The 20,641-nt window shown below is 47.7% G+C and overlaps 1 protein-coding gene across 2 annotated transcripts in view; it reads right to left on the bottom strand.

Moving 5' to 3' along the window:
- Positions 1–2,094: 2,094 nt before the first annotated feature.
- LOC144243254 (zinc finger protein 64) overlaps positions 2,095–20,641 on the bottom strand; it is a 105,462-nt gene continuing 86,915 nt past the window's right edge. For both annotated transcript variants that reach the window (XM_077778295.1, XM_077778296.1), the window contains exons 6-9: positions 16,850–16,996; positions 16,305–16,367; positions 6,700–6,951; positions 2,095–3,951 (exon numbers count right to left, since the gene is read on the bottom strand). In XM_077778295.1, the coding sequence (XP_077634421.1) occupies positions 3,242–3,951; positions 6,700–6,951; positions 16,305–16,367; positions 16,850–16,996 (1,172 nt within the window). In that variant the 3' untranslated portion in view covers positions 2,095–3,241. The remainder of the gene's footprint in view (positions 3,952–6,699; positions 6,952–16,304; positions 16,368–16,849; positions 16,997–20,641) is intronic.

Here is a 20,641-nt window from a genome sequence, read left to right as displayed (position 1 = left end):
ACCCTCTCAGATCAACTTACTAGCTTAACAAATTTTTTCTCCAAGACCCAGCCTCGCGTTTTCGTTAAAAACTTGAATTCTGGAGCTGCCCCACCAGGGGCTGAAATCCAAGGCTGTTCTAGGAAGTTTCTTCACCTTGATGTTTCAGGTTTTGCATCTGGACGAGAGGCAGGGACCAGGGTGAGGTGGGTGAGGCAGGCCCCTCAGGTGCCAATACAAACTGGTACCGACCATCTCACTGATCAAGGTCAATATTTTAATGCGGTTTTAAAGACAGGCTCCAATTCTGCCCCCGACGGCGTGCCCCAATTGCCAGGCCAACTTCTAATGCTACTTCATGAAAACAAAGTGGCTGACCTCTGCACCGTATTGTGCCAATCAAAATATTTATTGGTTACAGAGTTGTTGGTGCTCTAGGCAAGTGTCTCCCTTCCCTCACCGCAGTCCCAGCTCTGGACGGCACTGGGAGAGATCAGTGAACGCAGGTAAAGTTCTTAGCACAAGGTCTGGCCACAGCAATAGGAACGGAGGTTCGTCCTTTTAAGAAAGGAACTAAATGCAGGGACCAAAAAAATTCATGTTCTATGGGGTTTAGAAGGCAGCAAGAAACCATAAGCAGAAAACAACATGGGGCCATCTTGATTTCTGGATCCTTCCTGGAGATTTATAGCTACTCTGAATAAGGATCAGGAGGATCTAGTTGTTGTTTTTTTTTTTTAGGAGCATCTAGTTTTTCCCAATGCCTAACATGGTGAACTCATCTGTCGCATGAAATAGCGCCTTCTTCGAAGGGACCCCAGGGCATTTAGCATTCTCAGTAGCTCTTCCCGCAAGTTTTTAACCCATAATCACTTACCCCATTGCTTACACTCAATAGTCCAGCCCAGGGGTCAGCGAACACTGGCCCCTCCAAAGCATGGCCCTTTTTGTAAATAGAGTTTTACTGGCATATGGCCATATGCTTACCTATTATCTCTGGCTACTACAGTTATAACGGCAGAGTGGAGTAATTGTGCTACAACAGCATTAAGTGAACAGAGTTGAACAGGCCCATCAGAGAGACAAAGGCCAGCAAAGCCCAAAATAATTATTATCTGGCCCTTGACCGAGAAAGTTCACCAAATCCTAGTCCAGGTGTGACCAAACTGTGAACATCCTCAATTTCCCCTTTCAGGCCAATACTGACTCTGCAAGTCGAGGCACAGCAACTTTGCTTTTCTGGTCTCCACCATCATGGTGGCTTCCCATGGTTGTGGCATTAACTATATATTGGAAGCCTTCATCCTAGAAGGGACAGCCAGTTTACTCTCCCACTTCCTGAATTATTTCATAAAGTTTCTTTTTTAAAGTTTTATTTAAGGAGTCTCTACACCCCACATGGGGCTCAACCCCAAGACCCCTGAGACCAAGAGTCACACGCTCTTCCAACTGAGCCAGCCAGGTGCCCCGATTTTATAAAGTTTTATCGGAGCACAGAATAGTTCATCCTTTTTCTTATAGCCTATGGCTGCTTTTGTGCTAACACCAGAGTTTCATCACAAGAGAGAACTGATGGCCCCACAATGCCTCCAATATTTACCGTCTGGGTCCGGAATTCTTGGCAGACCTCTGCTCTAAAGGGAATCCAAATGTGCTGGATGATACCCACCCAGGGTGGATCTCAGACCCATGAAGTCCATACAAAATGGGGGGAAAATATACCTTCAAGAAAGGCTGTTCCGGTTTATCTGAAGAGCTGTGATGCCAAAAGTTCGAGCAACGTTTATGATTTCGATATATGGGTTCCCACTTGAAAGGTCAACAGCCCCCCGCTACTACAACAGAAACACAGAGAAGACTCGTGACAAAGAGCAGAAAGGTGACAACAGCATGTGTACAATGCACTGGCATTCAGTAACCAGACGTTTCCCTTGAACAATCGAAAACCACAGCTCCAAAGCAAGGATGAATTCTATCATGAGTCTCCATCATTTTCATCTTTTCTTCTGGCAACAAAGAGATCCGACAGTGTTTTTATCATTCACCTGATGCCACACTTCAATCAGATATGTTCAAACAACAGAATTCATGACCAAGTAAGCTACAGACTTGCTATTTCGTAAGTAAATCATTTATTCCCCTGTAAACAATCTATAAAAATTTTCACGTCCTTCTCCCCTAGTTTACCAAAAACAATGGATCCATTTAATTGGTTTGAAAAGCACAGACATCTAACTTGATGAGGGCACAAAGACCGGATGTGAGGGAAAGGTGTCAAAGAACAAACCGGCTTTGGATAAATTACATATCCACTGGCCTTCCAGAACCCTCCTAGGTTTCGGCCAAGCAAAATGTCCATCTACAAGAGGTTGAGGTTTTCACTTGTTGGTGCAGCAAATGCCAAGTGCTTACTGGGAGGAGAGACTAAGCTCAGGCGGTCTCATGCATGTGTCCCAGAACCAAGCCGGGGGCCCTCTGGGCCCCTAGTCTTTTCTTCATGAAGCACAGAAACGGAGTTTCACAACGCATAATGGCAGACGCAGGTAGCGTTAGTCTGATCTTTGGTGCCACCTACAGATTCAACTGCATTTCGCTTCCCTGAAGCACTGAGAGCTGGAGATGCCGGGTGCATTCAGAATGCATTACTGAATGGGGCGGGGAACCCCACGCGGGAAGCAGTCTACTGGAAGAGTGTCAAGAAAAAATGGAGCGTCCCTCTCACATCATCCTACAGAGGAGTCTGTCATTTTATTATAAGACATCGCTAAAAGGAACCCTACAAGTGCTTAAGGCGAACGCTCGTCACCACCACCCAGGTTAAGAAATAGAACTTCTCCAGCCACCCCAGGCCCTCCACGTAGCCCGCTGTCCCTCTTAAACTTCCCCACTGTACACATCAATCTTCCATGCCGTCTAAGTAGTTTAAGAATTTCATCAGAGATGGATTAGGTTCAAGGTCAGAAGCCATCACAAAACTATCCCTATTGGATAGAATGGTGTGCAACGGACCCCCCACCTTGGGATGCCTGGGTCCGTGCGTAGACAATGCTCGGAGGTCAGACGGCCATGGGGAGGGGCAGTCTCCACACAGTTGCTTTGGCGTCGGTTCTCATGCCAGCGACAGCAGCCACTGTCCTCGAGGGCCTGGAAGGTCAGGGCCGCCGTCCCGGGAGCTGGCGGCTCAAGTCTGGCTTGACGGTCTCAACTCGGAGGGCATTTATTTGCCTGGAATCCAGGCAGCTGACCACCCTCCTTGGCTGAACTAGAGGCACTGGCTGGGCTCCAGGGACGTGTCAAGCTGCCCGGTGGAGACCAGGGTGCCGAGCTGCCCCGAGGCACTGCTTTCGGGCGGGAAGGTGACCAAGTCCGAGTTCTTGTTCTCGCTCTGGTCGTTGTGCTGCTTCTTATGGCACCTCAGGGAGTCATCCCTGACAAAGGAGGCGCCGCAGGTCTCGCAGCGGAAGGCCCTCTGGGTCACTATCTTGGCCACGTGCTGGGAGCTGTCCCCGTGGGGCCCCTCCTTGCCCTGCGGGGCCCGGTTCTCCGTTTTGGTCTCGTCCCTGTGCACCTTGTCAATGTGCTTGGCCAGGCTGCTGGGCCGCTTCGTGTCGAAGCTGCAGAAGTCGCACTTGAACGGGCGGTCTTTGCAGTGCACCCTGCTGTGCACGCGCAGGGCGGCCGCGCTGGAGCAGGAGTAGCTGCACTCGGGACACTTCTCGGGGTGGTCGGCCTGGTGCAGCCGGCTGTGCTCCAGGAGGTCGGCCCGGTCCCGGCCCTGGAAGGAGCAGTGCAGGCACTTGAACGTGTGCTTGATGCGGATGTGTGACTTGAGGTTGGCCTTCATGGTACAGCGGACGTCACAGAACTCGCACTTGAAAGGCTTTTCCCCCGAGTGCACGATCATGTGCCTTTTCAAGTCCGAGCTGATTTTGAACTTGGCGCTACAGAGCCAGCACTGGAAGGGGGTGTCCCCTAACAATGGAAGGTGTGTTTCCATTAGAGCAGGCAGGCAAAAGAGCTCCCCCCAAACACGCATCAGAATACCTGTGGCTGCAGAGACAGTTGGGTCTTGAACTCCAACTACTAGTAACTCCCTAACAGCACCACTTACCATGTCCGTGACCTTCTCTTCTCCTCCCGACAATCTTAGAAGTAGGTACCATAACCCCATTCAACAGACGGGGTAATGGAGGCTTAGGGAGGTCAAACAGCAGGGATTTGAACTCAGGCACCATGGTATCCAAGGCCACGCTATTTATGAGGTCACTTTACTTTTGAATCGGATTCTCATTTTGCACTTCAAAATCAGACACGGATGGGGTACAACTTAGGTTACAGTTGTTCCAAACCCAACTAGGACCTAACTGCTGACTATACTGTTGAAGCCGTATTATAACAATTGATTGGCTTGTAACACTCAAGTTTCAATAGTTTATGACTAGACTGAATTCTCCTTATAAAACTGACACGGGAATATGTTGCCAGGCAACAAGCACTGAAAATCCATAGCCTCCTTCTGTACTCTGGAGGCGCTAAGGGTTTTTAGGGCTTTTGGACGTTGCTACTTTAATCATCATCAGCTAAACATAAGCAAAGATGAAGATCTCAGTTATCCTACACATCCACCCCTCCCCCCACCCTCCATCATTGGGTGCCTATTTTACTCTTCTGGCATTACCTCCTACATTGGGGGGTAATAACTTCCCGACTTCTAGTCCATCAGCTTGAGAGGTTTCTTGAGGGTTCCCTCCTCTTCACCACACTATGTCTCCCTACTTGTCAGGATAGCTTTATTTTCACATTTAAGTTCAAGAACATTCACATTCTGACCAGGGAACTCCCAGGCTTTAACTAGTTCTTTTCAGTGTTAGAATCAGACTATAATTTATGACTGGGTATAGGTCATATTCACCAGAGCCAAACACTGGACCAGAATTCCATTTACCTCCTTGGAGGATCACTGTCACACCTGGACCATGTGATATAGTATTAGTATCAAGGTCAAATGGATTCACTTTTCTTCCGTGCTTATTTTGGTTCACAGTTTAGCTTAATTCTTGACTGGACTGTGCGCGGAGGAAGAAAGAATCTTGCTATAATCTCAAAAGTCATCCAGTCTCTTAATTATGTGATATTTTACATGAAATTTCTGGTGGAGTTTCAGTTTCTGACTTAATTTTCTCTAAAACCTTCTACACAGGAATTATCTTGAGATTTCTTTACTGCAATCTCCGTCAGCTATATTCAAATATACATGAAATATCTCATGCCAAATTTTGTTTTCTCCCTGGAGGACCGCTTATCTTCCAGGAACTTCTACTAGCATGCTGGCTGGAAGTCTTGACTTCTTGCATATTTTTGTATACTTTCTACTTGTATACTTCAGGTAGTTTAGCTGGGTATAGAATTCTTCCTTCAAAATCATTTCCCAACTTTGAGGGCACAATTCCACAGTCCCCTGAGAAGCCAAAACCACTGAGAAGTCTTCCTAGGTTTGACACTGCCCATCCACTCCCTCTGTCCTGCTAGGCATCTGTGAACCCTTTCCATTCTCACGGCTCTTTAGAACTGGGAAATTCCTTCTCATTTGATTTTCTCACTTCTACTTTTTTTCCTAGACCTAGTTAGTAACACCAAACTTCCAGCTTCTTATTCTCAGTTATACAAATTCACGTTTTTTTTCATCTAATCTCTGGGAAATTTCTTTACCTTTATAAACAGCAACTCTGGTTTTCATTCATACTTTGTTCTCACTGCCTTTTCATAGAACTCTTCTTCGATGCAACATTTCTGCCAGTGGGTAGATACCAATTAGAATGGAAACCATTACCCAAGTACTTGGTTAACTCCGGGATTGATTCGATATGGTGCATTTTTAGATCACTTGTTTCCAGCCATGACTTATAATCCATAATTGAGATTTAGATTTAGGAAGAGTAGTCTGGTTTAGGATTAGACACAGGTGTTGTGAGTTTTATCTGCTACTGGGCAGTTTGGGGCATAATGCCTATGGAGGCCTGAGCTTCTCCTCTGAGCTATGTGGCCTTGGCAGTCTACGTGCCAGTTCCAAGTTCAGAGCTCTCAGGGTAGTAAGACAGTGGCTGGAAAGATGAGCTCCCAACTCCATGGCTGCCTCCCATTTGTCTGCTGGAAGTTTATTTATTTACTTATTTACTTAGTTTCAGATGTCAGCATATTCAGTCTGCTCACCATCTTCTATGAATTCACTGCAAAGTCTAGTTTTCTGAGCCTCTTGAGCTTCCCAACCCCCATTTCTCCTGAGCCTTGAGGAGCTGGTATTTCTATTGTTATTCAAAAGGGGTCTCAGCAAGGGAGGATAAAGCTCTTGGCAAAGTCTGATTTCCAGCAACTAGAAACTTGGGATTTGCAGTTCCCGTCAACTAATTCTGCCACGTTTCTGAATTAGGCCAGGCGATCGGCTTCTGTAAAATGACTGAAATGCCTAGTTTATACATGAGACTTTGGGGACACAGCCTTTGCTTAACGGCTGTCTTGGGTACTCATCACCAGCTGTGGTCTACGAAGTTAGAGAACCCAGCTGTCCAACTTCCAGGTGTTACTGGAAGTTGTCTTCTTGGTGAAAAACCATAGAAAATTCCGATTCTTTTGCTTAGACCATCAAGTCATCTTAGATGCTTGTGTTTCAAGGAGATGAAGGTTAAGAGGCTAGAGAACAAGTTTCCAAGGTCAGGGACCTACCTGTGTGGGACCGCAGGTGCACCGTGAGCTGGCTGGAGTTGCGGCTGGCGTAGGGGCAGAGCTGGCATTTGTAGGGCCGCTCGTCCGAGTGTATCCGCAGGTGCTTCTTAAGGCTGCTGCTGTCCACGGCGGCATAGTCACACAGGTGACACTTGTGGGGCTTCACGCTGGTGTGGCACCGCATGTGCATGGTCAGGTTGTCCTTCCGGCTGAAGCACTTGTCACAGAACTCACACTTGTGTGGTTTGTCTCCTTCAAACACATAAGGAAGATTCAAGGTTTTAAGGGTTCTCTATGAAGAGGACGGCAAAGATCTGACCAAGATGGTAGCCTGGGCATACGGGGTCTGCCTCTTCCTTCGGTCCAAATGCCCATATGTAGTTCAGCGCACTGGGAAATGAGAAGGTGGGCTACTCGTTGGCGGCTCACAAATTTTAAGGAATCCGAAGGAACAGATTAAATAAAATCAGACTGAAGGAGAAAATCATAGGCCAAACCCGGTATGGGAAAAGGGGAGGGATTATTGAAAGTATTCGAGATCAAGTGTAGCGATCTTAGAACAGCATTCTGGCTCAGCAGCTGACGATCCATGTAGAATGGTCAGGGTGACTCCCTCCCTTACTTGCACCGAACCACAGCAGCAATGGTGTCTATCCCCAGGCTGTTAGAAGGTGAGGGTGCTTACAACCACAGCAACAGTGCAAAGGCCTCAAGGAGCCAGAGATATTCTGGAGAACAGAACCCTGTCGCCAGAATATTTCCTCCAAAGAGTGTTCCATTCCTCCCATACAGCCACTTCAGACTGATCACATACTTTAAATTTTTTTTAATGTTTTATTTATTTCTGAGAGAGAGAGAGACAGCATGAGCAGGGAGGGTTAGACAGAGAGGGAGATATGGAATCTGAAGCAGGCTCCACACTCTGAACTGGCTGTCAGCACAGAGCCCGACGCGGGGCTCGAACCCACAAACTGTGAGATGATCAAGACTGCAGCCGAAGTCGGACGCTTAACCGACTGAGTCACCCAGGTGCCCCAGATCACATGCTTTAAAAACAACAACAACAACAAAAAAAAAACCCTACCCAATGAACACATGCTTAGGGGGAAAACCAGACCCACAAGGATATGACCAAGAACCTGAGGTTCTAGAAGCAAACAGTCTTCATTTTCATAATCATTCCTATTCTCCTGGGAATTGCAAGACTCCACGTTGACTGGCAGAAAGAAGGTCAAAAAAGGACTTAGATGAAGGAGCTAAAGAATCTCCTAGAAGGCTGCCCAAAGGGACAACAGGGAAAATACAAGACATGAAGGCCAATTCTAGATGGTCTAGGACACAACAGAGAAAACAGTGATTTCTCAACACGAAAGATGGCCACGGATCTCACACTGGCTTATGTGGAGGCAGAAGAGTAAGATCTTACAGCTTTTAAGAAACGCTCAGATCAGCTTATCGCTCCTCTGACAACCCTGGATGGCAAGATGGGAGCAGTGTCTGCAAAGTCCTACAGAAATTATTGATGTAGAGTCCTGTACTTGAACTGGCGTTGAGTGGGAAGAGAAAGTCAAGCCAGCTGATGACTCAGAGCATCACACTTGAACTGTGTACATCAGGAAAAAAGGAAGTAGATAAGCTGGGGGATATAATAAAATGCAAACTATTACTTCCAAACCACAAGAGGAATATAAAAAAAAAAGCAAAAGAACACTCATAAAAGTCAAACTACGTATAAGACAAATAGATTAAGTTTTCCCATTAAAAGTTTTTAACACATTTAAGGGGTTAGTTTAATGCTCTTAAGGTACATAAATAAAAATGACAAGTAGAAACATTCTAGGAAAAACATATTCTAGGACAGAAAAATATTCTAGGAAAATGCTAGAAGACAGAGTATCAACTGTTAGGCAAAATAGCAATCATGGTAAAAGTCACAAAGTAATTCAGGTGAAAAGATAAAACCAAGAGGATGGGGCTCAAGCTTCTGAGATGAATTTAATACGGTTTCACAGAAGGTTTTCCAAAAGTCACAGCATATATTTTTTAAAGTTTATTTGAGAGACAGATGGACAGTTTGAGTTGGGGAGGGGCAGGGAGAGAGAGGGGGAGAGAGAGAGAATCCCAAGCAGGCTCTGAGCCACCAGCACAGAGCACAAACTCACGCCACCCTGAGATCACGACCTGAGCCGAAATCAAGAGCCGGATGCTCAACGGAGTCACCCAGCATATTTTAAAACCATTTTTGTTCAAGAAGCAAAATCAGATTACAAGTTCCCTAGAGATAAACAAGGAGAGCTCCATGTATCAAAGCCTACAGCCTATCTCTGTTTTCAGAGGAATGTTTACAGACTGGAGTTCATTTTTAACAAAAGGCTAAAAGCAAACTGTAGGCAATTCAATAAACTAGAAGCAAGCAAGACACGCAACAGTTGATCCATATAAATATACAACAGATAGGAAAAGAGACTCGCTCAAGTAGAAGATGCCAATACTCCACAGGGTCTTCGATCTCAGTATTGCCTTCTTGGCCAAGTAGTTCTTCCCTGGAGACTCTCCTGTGCACTGCAGGACATTCAGCAGCGACCGTGACCGGGTCCCACTAGAGGCCAGTAGAATCTCCATCTCTAGTTTTAAGTGTCAAAAAGGTCTTCTGATTATTGCCCAATGTCCCCAGGGCAGGGATGGGAGACAAGACCATCTACCTGATTGACAATTCCAACAGACTCTGGAAAAGAGGAAGGGGGCGGGACATCAAGTCCATCGTGACCTATGCAGAACTTTACCCCCAATAAATTAAGACTTGATAACATGGACAATGGATTAGGAATAGATCAGATTACAAAGCCTGAACCAGGAGAAAACAGATCAGTGGCCATTAAAATGGCTAGGTCAGAGATGTACCCCAAAGCGAACGATTTACTGCTCAAGTGTTCACCATCCCCTACCCTCAGGAGAATTCTGCCTCCCTGTCCCCATGACTGACCACAGGCTTAGGCAGGTGACTTGCACTGCCCACTGAAATAGGATTGAAGTTGATGAGTCAGGCAAATTCTTTTTTCAAGTTTTACTGAAGTAATCTTGATACCCAACAGCACGGGGCTTGAACTCACGACCCTGAGATCAAGAGTCACAAGCTCTCCTGAGTGAGCCAGCCAGGTACCCCCAGGCAAGGGCTTTTAAAAGCCAAGGTGTGGTTTGCCTCGTGTTTTTCTTGCCCAGGATGACCAGTAACATTCCAGAACAGGGGTGCTTAATTTAGGGCTTGGGGATACGGTTTAGGGGGTCCGAGACCTTGTATGGGAAACGATTTTTATTACTGCCTCTAACTGGAGTTTAGTATTTCCACCAGTTGTGCGGTCAACAAACTCGACTAATAATGGTACTGGAGACCCTGGTCGATACACAGGAACCATGTCCACACCATATTATACTTGCTGCGGGTCTCTTGAAGCATCATTTATGCTCATCACTACTTCACAATGAAGACAGAATCTAGTAGCTGATCGGACATTAAACAGGGTCTGTGTCTGCACATACTAACGCAGGGGTGAGGAAGGCTTCATCACTGTGCAGTCTGTTCCAGCTTGGAGATATAACCGACGTGATTTTAAGGTATACAACGTGACGGCTTAATACGAGTGTATCTATTAAAGGATTACCACTGCAAGTTTAGTTAACACCCCCGTCACCTCAGAGAATCCCCTCCCCCTTTTTCTTGGTGGTGAGAACATTTAAGATCTACCCTTAGCAACTTTCAAGTATAGGATAGTAACTGAACAGTCCCCACACTGTACATTAGATCCCTAGAATGCATACATTTTATAACTGCAAGTTTTTACCCTTTGACCAACATCTACTTCTTAGAATTTACAGAAAGAGTAAAAACGTAGTTTGCATGGTGTCCGGGTTAGCCCCGAGATTCAGCCCTTCTAGCAAGCTCCCAGGTGAGGCTGCCACTTCTGGTCTTTGCTACAGTTTGGAGAACAAGGGTTTATAGCATCTTAAGATGCCACAACACAGGGTGCTTGGGGAGCTCAGTAGGTTAAGCTTCTGACTTCGGCTCAGGTCACGATCTCACAGTTCGAACCCCGTATGGGGCTCTAGGCTGATAGCCCGGAGCCTGCTTCGGATTCTGGGTCTCTCTCCCCCACATCCCCCACTTCCCTAGTCTCTCAAAAATGTTATTTTTTTTAAAACACCACACATTTAACACTGAAATTGTACTGAAATATAGTTTAATGTCATTTTATTGCATTTAAAAACATTGTGGGAAGGGTCCACAGAAGGGGGGGGTGAAGGTCAAGACCCTCTTTATCTGGCAGAGGCTGCTGCATTGGCCGGGTCCCGAACAGAAGACCACAAGGCGTAGAGCAATGACTGACTCTGGGGGCACTGGGAGGGGCCAAGCAGTCTTCAGTTGTCACCGAGGTAAAATTGTCCTCACTCCCTTCTAATGGACACTCCCTTCTCCATCTGCTGAAAAAGTCATAAGCCGAGAGCGTTGCTGGCATGTTCTACCGAGTTGCCCAGGAAAAAGGTGTCCACGTTCAGTTAACTGCATTAGCAGAGGGAAAGAAAAATATGCCTCCATTCCTTTCATGACTGATTAACCCTGATGCCACCAGCAAATGAGGAAGTAAAACCGCAGAACAGAAACCTTAGAATCCACCTCCTTTACTAAGTAAGTGCTGCAGGGCAGGACCATCTTAACTTCGATAGAAATTTTTCATCCAGGAGAGGGGCACACGGGTGACTTAGTCAAGCACCCAACTCTGGGTTTTGGTTCATAGGTCACGATCTCGCGGTTCGTGGGGTTGAGCCCCGTGACAGGTTCTGCACAGCACGGAACCTGCTTGGGGTTCTCGCTCTCCCTCTCCACCCTTCCTCTCCTTGCTCTAAGCATTAAAAGCTTCTTTTTCCTCATCCAGGATAAACTGGCATTTGATGTAAATAGAGAAAACAGGGCTTTTTAATGTTTATTTTTGAGAGAGGATGAATGAGGGAGGGGCAGAGAGTGAGAGGGAGGGAGAGGATTCACTTCGCTGACAGTAAAGAGCCCGATGTGGGCCTCGAACCCAAGAACTTCGAGATCCTGAGCCGAGCCAAAGTCATAGCTTAACTGACTGAGCCACCCCGGAGCCCTGAGAAGATGTAACTTTAGGATAAAGGTAATAAAAAGATCCACGATCTTCAGCTTTCGAATTTCCTCCCCCCAAACAGAAGCCTGCGACACGCCCACATTCTGGGTACACAGAGGCCCCGTTCTGAGCCACTCCTGTGCCCACCGCACCCCCACCCTACTACATTTGCCTTTCAAACTCCACCCTCTAGGTTCTCAAAGTGCAGTCTGAGTGCCTGGGGGTCGCAGAGTCTTTTCTTGTCTGTAGTCAAAAGTATTTCCATACCACAAAGATGGGACTTTCCACTGTTCACTGCTGACCTTTACACCTGCTGTAGGAACGACCAAGCAGAAGTGCAGGTGCCGGAGTACAAATCACCAGCTCCATGCCCACCCCCCCAACAGTAGGGATGCTCTTCACCCCCCACCCCCACCCCAGGGAGCACAGAGCTCATTTCCCTTCAGAGTAACTTTTCCAACAGCAAATTGCTTCAATTAAATCGCTCCCCCTGAAGCCTGTTTTTTTTTTTTAAAACACTGTGCTAAAGAAACCCAAAGTATACAGAATGCACTTGGCCATGAACCTGAGAACCCTGGCCGGCTGGAGAATGGCATGGGTAAGGTTGCTGGGTTGCAGGCTAGGTGCTATCATCATTTAGACTTCAAAGAGCACACCAACTATGGGTTTTGTTTTTTTTTTTTCCAAGCCTGGCATCTGGCAAGTCTGCTCTTCAGAATGAAAGGAGTCATTTTGAACCAGTCATTGCGAGGAAAATTCCCAATACTGAAATGATAACCTCCTGGCTCTGAACTCAAAGCTAGGATTTCAGAATAGATCCCCTACCCTGAGGGAACAGCTTCCGGGTTCTTAGAGGTTTCTGAGGAGGTTGGGCATATTCAGGATTTTTTTTCCCCTATGGGATTATGAAATGGGTCAACATTTGGAAAAAAAAAAAATCACTTAAGTCGGTAAAGTAGCATTTTCTGAGAGACCAATGCAGGACATCCGAAAATTCAAGCAGGGGTTAAGAACCATTCAGAGTCATTAGAACAAGGGATTTTAGTTTAACAGTTCGAAAAGGTTATGGATACGGTTACAGATTCTACACAGCAACTAATCCTTAAGAAACCACCCTTTGCTGGGTTTTTGGTAGAATATTAAGCAAAATTATCTAAAAAGGCTATCAACAAAATATTCCCTTTCCAACCACATGGGAGAGGCCAGATATTCTTCAGACACTTCCAAACGCACGGCGATGGACTGCCTGCAGGTGTGAGAATCCAGCTGACTTTTAAACAAGGAGATTTGCAAAGGTACGGAGAATGCCACCGGTCACATTTTTGGGGGAGTTACTCTGTATTCATTTATTGAGGGAAGGTTTTTTTTTTTTTTTTTTTAATAATCTTTCCACCCCCATGTTGGGCTTGAACTTACAACCCCAAGATTAAGAGTTGCATGCTCTGAGCCAGCTGGGCACCCTGGCTTCCTAGGACTTTTAAACTTAAAACTTGAAAATATCCGCTTATCTCCAGAAGTGTGTGCGCTCATGTGTATACAAGCAGGGGAGGGGCAGACAGAAGGAGAGAATCCCAAGTAGGCTCTGCACCGCACTGTGGGCACAGAGCCTTGATGTTGGGCTCAGATCCACGAATTGGGAGATCATGACCAGAGCCAGAGTTGGATGCTTATTGGACTGAGCCCTCCAGGCACCTCTGGATTTTGGTTTTTTTTTGNGGCACAGAGCCTTGATGTTGGGCTCAGATCCACGAATTGGGAGATCATGACCAGAGCCAGAGTTGGATGCTTATTGGACTGAGCCCTCCAGGCACCTCTGGGTTTTTTTTGTTTTTTTTGTTTTTTGGTTATTTTGGAGAGACAGAGCACAAGCAGGGGAGGGGCAGAGAGAGAGGGAGACACAGAATCCAAAGCAAGCTGAGCTGTCAGCACAGAGCCTATGTGGGGCTCGAACCCACAAACTAACTGCATGATCATGATCTGAGCCAAAGTCAGACGCTCAACCGACTGAGCCACCCAGGTGCCCCATCTGGTTTTAATTTCTAATGCAGTAACTGTAGATAAAACACAAACTTGGGGTGGGGGAGATATTTGAGTCTTACATGTAAAAGTAGCTCTGAACAGTGCTTGGGGATCCACTGATCTATCCACTTGGCAAAGGTCCAGCTGAAGCCTTAACTGATCACCTGCACACATTGCACACATCATTCCCCTACCCCCACCACCCCCCTCCCATCGTCACACATCTCAGGGATGCCATCTGGCTCATGTATTGCTTTTTCTTGCAGATAGAATGGTTTATAAGCTGGCCACGCGGCCACAGTCAAGACTTCTGTCAGTCTCCATTCCCACAGCGAAAAAGTAGCCATGTGACAAAGTTCTAGCCCATCAGACATGAACCCAAGTGACCTGCAACTTGCAGGCTGTACCTTGAAGGGGGCAGGAAGCCTCCTGAGGTCATGCCGAGGCAAGCCATATCCTTGGGATGTCAAAGTAATAGCAGGGCCTGACTCCCCTGAACCATGGGCATACCCGCCATACTTATTTTGGCCTGTCGCAAGACAAACACCTTGGTTTGAAAGCCACCATTAGTTAGCTCTCACTATTCCATTAATCGCTAGGGATACTACCTTCCATCATGCCTTGAGGGAGAGAGGCTGTGAGCGCCCCAGACCCTTCTAGTTTTCACTAGTGAAGAAATTCAGACAACTAGAGCATTTGCCTTGGACACAAATAGCCCAATTACCGAACAGGGAAGCCATCTGTCCACCCCCCTTCTGGATGGATAAGACTCTGAACCCTACCAAGGATAGGGCTTTGCCTACTTTCTGTATCCCCACCATGCTCTCTTGTTCTCACAGATTATTAATCCAGCCTCTGCCTATCTTTCTCGGTCCATCCTGGTACTGTTCATTTGGGGTCTGGGAGTTCTTGGCCGTACGGCCCGTCCTGTGCAAGGTAGCAATCTGGCAGCACCTCCCACCCCACCCACTAGGCAGCAGTGGCATGGCCCCCACGGAGGAGGGCTGGTCAGGACCCAGTGACAAACCAGCCATGTTGGTGGGGTCTCCGCTTTGTTCAATTGGCTTCTGCCATCTGCACGTTCTTGCTGCCCTCGTGCTGGCAGCCTGGACGTTCAAGGTGAAGATCAAAAACCTGCTTCACGAAGAGGCCTTTCATGACCTACTCTTCCCCGGCTAAAAGGACCCTTCATACTCTTATTTGCACAGCACAACGCCCATTTCAGACAGAGACCACTAACTGCCCAGAAAGCCATCCACCTCTTGGAACTCCTAAGTTCAGCTGGGCAGAAGGCTGTCCTTCTGGAAACCATTCCCCAGCCTCCCTTGATGCTGGATGTGGCCCTGACCAAGTTCTGCTTGGTCGCATCCCATCGCACAGGTCACCAGGGATTCTGCTTGGGGGTGGGGAGGGCGGGGCATGGCCCGAGGGAGGGATGCTGTGAGCCTCTCCTTGACTCTTGCTGCCCAGAGTAGGTAACAGAATCCGAGCGCTAGAGCAGTTGCCTTGGAGATGAAGCTCTATGTTAAGGATGATAGAGCCATTCTACCAGCTGTGGAGTACACACTTCTTAAGTCCTACTTGAGAGAAACTGCATTATGTTTAAGCCACTTAGTTCAGTTTCTGTAAGAGCTACCAGACCAGTATCTTTTAAAATTTGTTTTTATCCTTAGTCATTTCTATACCTAATGTAGGGCTCGAACTCACAACCCCGAGATCAAGAGTCGCAGGTTCTTCTGACTGAGCCAGCCAGGAGGCCCACAGGCCAATCAAGATCTTAATTCCCACGAGCCGGGACCGGGTCCACATCGGAGACCAAAGGTGGGCAAAGTTTTTGTAAAGAGCCGGACAGTCAGTATCTTAGACATCTGTGCACCATAGAGTCTTTCTAGCAACTACTCAATGATGCCGCCGTGGGGCCAAAGCAGCCACAGACAACAAATGAGCTTCCCAGGCTAGACTTGGCCCGCAGTGTGCAGACCCCACTTATAGATCACGGCAACTCTTCTGTTCCCGCCCACCTTCTGTTTTCTCAGCAGCTGGCTGCTCTCAAGGAACCTTGAAGAAGAAACCTCATTCTTCTCATCGGAGATGTACTGGGGCCACAGGGCCTCCATGCAGCCCTCCCTCCACCAACCTAGCTCTCGCTCATTTTGTGCCTTCTAAGCCTCTGCACCCGCTGCCCTCTCTGCTGGAATGTTCCTGGTCTTGTCTGGTTACTTAGCGGTCTTTCATACTTTAAGGCACGAATCCCTTTGTGAATAGCCTTTGTCTGATCTCCCAGCACGTTTCCCCTAGCTTCTGACCTTGGAGGTCACAGCCCACCGCGCCAGAGGACTTTGTGAGGCAGAGACGACTCCCGGCCTGCTTACCACACTCCGTGCCAGCACTTAAATTCATATCCGTTTTTCAAACGTTAAAGTTTCGAACAAACGAATGGCTACCTACCTGTGTGGATTCTCAGGTGACGGTCCAGATCTTTCATGCCGTGAACAGTTTTGAAGTGGCAACCTGGAAGGAAAAAAAATCAGCTTTTCTTAACAAAGAGGCTCAAGGGGACACGGGAGGCTCAGTCAGTTAGGCGTCTCGCTTCGGCTCAGGTCATGATCTCACGGTCTGTGGGTTCGAGCCCCGCGTCGGGCTCTGTGCTGACAGCTCAGAGCCTGGAGCCTGCTTCGGATTCTGTGTCTCCCTCAGTCCCTCACCCACTCATGCTTGGTCTCTTTCAAAAATAAACATTAAAAAAAATTTTGGAAAAAAAAAGTCTTACAAAAAAATAAGGAAGCTCAAAAAGGAAGCTACTAGAAATTTGCAGTTCTGGGAAGTCACGCGGAGCTCAGATACCAGAGGACACTTGGAACATGCTGAATGCTCCCCGTGTCGGGACCGCGTGGGAGCACAGAGCAGGGACTTAGCCGGTGAAGTCAGGCAGAGCTCGCTGGCCAGTGCCCGGCGCAGAGAGGGGGCTCCGCGCGCTCAGGTCTGTGCTTCACCTGGATAGCAACAGTTGAAGGTCCTTTCCCCGAGCATCACTGTTTGTTCCTTCGACTCTGGGGCCAGAGCCACGGCAGGGGCTTTCGGAGCATCACCGCTGTCGGCGGAGGGACAAGTTGGTTTGGGATCATTATCTAATTCTGAAGCTGAAATGCAAACAAACAAAAGCACTGTTACTTTCTCAAATGGAAGCGCCGTGGTAGGTCTTAGGATACACTTGGAAAAAATAAAAGCCACACATTAAAAATTGAAAGCCACGTACACTCCGGCCTAACAGAAGTCCTTTCTTGAACTACCAGCTTCCAGGAAATACAGGGACAAGGTAACATGACGCGCAACTGACGAGATCCGGGAGGCAGCCCTTGCAACAGGGCTTCTCAAATGACCCAGGGAAAACGCAGTTTGTAGAAATGCTCTGATCCATCACACGTGGACATCTTTATAAATTATAACACAAATTACAAAATTACAAGTGAAATAGGACCCAAAAGGCCAAATGTTATTAGAAATGACAAAGTTAGGTGCCTCGGCAACATCAAGCTACCTATTTTTTTTTTTAAAACGTTTATTCACTTTTGAGAGAGAGAGAGCGCGCGCGCGCGAGAGTGTGCACACGANCAACATCAAGCTACCTATTTTTTTTTTTAAAACGTTTATTCACTTTTGAGAGAGAGAGAGCGCGCGAGAGTGTGCGCACGAGCAGGGAAGCGGCCAAGAGGGAGACAGAATTCGAAGCAGGCTCCTGGCTCTGAGCTGTCGGCACAGAACCTGACACGGGGCTCGAACTCACGGACCATGAGATCGTGACCTGAGCTGAAGTCGGACCCTTGACCGACTAAGCCACCCAGGCACCCCAACATCAAGGTACTTGTAGAAGCTTTCTCAGTTTCTGAATTTGTTTGGTCTCCATTCAGCAGGTCACAGACCACAGGCCACACTTCAGCCCCACAGAGCTTCTATACAAAAGGCCACTGTTTCAACACATCCCTTAAAGATGGAGAGGAAAAAACCAGAGTCAAAGACTGGAGAGGAGGATTTCTGGTATCTGGAGGTTCTTTGGATCCTGATTTAAACATTCTGTAAGAGCCATTCAACAGCATGAGAAGCATGAACCCTCAAAGTTTGATAAGGGATTTTTTTTTAGGGTATAAAGATGAAAGAGCTTCCTCATCATTCAGGGATGGATATTTACAAGTCCTAGGTATCAGATTCATTTCAAAGTAATCCAGGGCCGCTGAATAGTTGGCCAGAAGAAGGGAGACTGGCCACGTTGTCACTTCTGAGGCCCAGCACCAGATACGTGGGAGTTCGCGGTATCCTTTGCTGTTGGGACGGCAGAGCCATGTGAAATGGACATTTCTGTGGGTCGGGACGGTCACATCATTTCACGTCGTTTGAGCTCATGTGGAGGTTTAAAATTTTCTGTCCCAAGGACAAGTATTCCTAGAAGATAAAGTGATTTCTCTCCAAATAGATTTAAATTCAAGGAAAAACAAAAGCTGCCGTCAAGGTCTGAGGTCTTAACAAACCTACATCCTGACCTGACTGCTATACGAATTAGAGGCCAAGGACTGGGACTCTCTTCGCTCCAGGTAAAGGTGGATCCCATCTTCCGGGAGTGATTTGCCACGGGTAAGCCTCTTACCAGGAGAGGCCACCAAGCACCCTGGTGAGGGCCTCCACTCCAGGCACGGGGCTTGCTCAGTGACTTGCTGTCTGAAACTTAATCTGTCTGAGCCTCAGTCCTCGAAAAAGGGATCACTAACCTGCCATGGAGTGGTAGGGTTAAGAAATGCACATTGTAAATTCTCAGTAGGTCACCCAGCCGGTGCCTTGTAAACATTATTCAGGAATAAAGGGCTGCAGAGGTCACATCTGAATAGTGGTGGTGCTCAAAGTCCCTTACCAGGGTACGAACAAGGGACCTAGTCCCGAGCCTCTCAATGGAGGGTCATTTTGCCCCAAAGGAAACATCTGGCAATGCTTGGGGATCTTTTTGATAGTCCTATGTGCACACATACAGGACAGTGGCATCTGGGAGTAGAGGCCAGGGGTGTTAACCATCCTACAATGTACCGGAGAGCCCCCCGCCTAGACCAGGATCATCTGAATCGTGGGTTTTATTTTTGAAATATTTTGAAAGAGAGCACGAGCCAGGGATGGGGCAGAAAGAAGGAGAGTGTGCTGTGAGCGCAGACCCTGATGCAGGGCTCGATCCCACAAACTTTGAGATCCTGACCTGAGCCAAGATCAAGAGTCGGTTGCTTAACGGACGGAACCACCCAGGCCCCCCAAGAGCTGTAGGTTTTAAATGTAGCTTCCCAGCGCCCATCCCAGATAACTAGGATTGGGGGTGGGGTTAAGACATCTTTATAGGAACCAAAAAAAAATTTGTTTGTGGGGAGAGAGAGAGAGAGAGAGAGAGAACAAATGAGGGCAGGGGAGCGGCAGGGAGAGAGAACCCCAGCACAAAGCCCGCCACCAGGCACAGTCTTGCAAAATGAAGCGGGAGATCATGACCTTAGAAATGCAGACCCTCAGGTCCCAGACCAACAGAATCAATCTGCCCTTTAACAAGATCCCCAGGTGATTCCTGTGCACATTAAAATAGTAGCCCAGCGCCCACGCAACCTTCTTAAACAAGTGCTTCAGGACTACCTAGAGGGCTTGTTAAGGTACAGGTGGCTTGAACTCCACCTTTAGTGGTTCAGTGGATCTGGAGTGGAGCTGGTAATTTTTCATATCTGCCAAGTTCCCAGCTGATGCTGATCTGCCAACCACACTTTTTAAAACATTTTTGGGCACGCGTGCACGCACCTNAGGCTCTGAGCTAGCTGCCGGCACAGAGCTTGATGTGGACTCGAACTCACGAACTGGGAGATCATGACCTGAGCCAAAGTCGGAGGCTTAACCCACTGAGCCACCCAGGCGCCGCCCCCCCCCCGCTTTTTTTTAAACACGTCACTGTTCACGTCCACCAATTGACCTGCTGTATTTCATTCCTTCCAAAGCTTATCTGCGTTGCAAAACCATGTGCCAGTTAACCAGCCCTGCTAACCTTAAAACAAAGACCTCAACGAACCTCAAAAAGGAGGTGGGCCTTTTGTTCAGCTTGACAGACCTAACATGCAGGGGGAAAACCACATCAGTTGGAAGGTCTTTTCTTCTTTGCGGTGGTGGCTGGTGCTTAGTTCTGATGATGCCTGGCTCCCACAGGGGCACCCCACGAACCGCACAATATAGACCACCGCCAGCCTTCTACACAGGGGGTGGTCTTCAGGAGTCTTCGCTATATCCGAGAAGGGCCCAAGGCGCTGAGCAACAGTCAGGGGTCATTCAGGTTATGGTCTTTCATAATGGCTTCCCCCCAAAAGATTCAACACCCCCAGTTCCTTAGAGGATCAGCAGGGGCCCGCCCTGCTGTCCATCAATGGCAATCTGTGTCCATCAGAGGCCTTGGGCACAAAGGGTATTTTGGTTAACGGTCATTCCACCCAGCCAAATTTCAGTTTTCGACACTACGATCTCAGGAGTAGCTTCATTAAGTTTCTTCTCTCCACTACCTTCTTGGGTATATGGTCATCGAAGCGCACCACCCGGACCTGCACTGGCGGGGGTCTGGCCCCGAGATGGCCTGCTCCCTTCCCGGGCCGAGAAAACGCAGAGGGAGAGAGAGAAGAAAGTTCACTTAGAAGTAAGAAAATAGATTATCAACTAACTGCGGGGGAAGAGGAGAGAGAGAGAGAGAGGAGATCGGGCGAGGATTTACATGATCTTCATCCAAGGAACAA

The sequence above is a fragment of the Crocuta crocuta genome, unplaced genomic scaffold, assembly GCF_008692635.1.
Source record: "Crocuta crocuta isolate KB4526 unplaced genomic scaffold, BGI_CrCroc_1.0 scaffold27, whole genome shotgun sequence".
NCBI classification, from domain to species: Eukaryota; Metazoa; Chordata; class Mammalia; order Carnivora; family Hyaenidae; genus Crocuta; species Crocuta crocuta.
The sequence above is the reverse complement of the archived record's forward strand: the minus strand, read 5'-3'. Positions and strand labels throughout refer to the sequence as shown.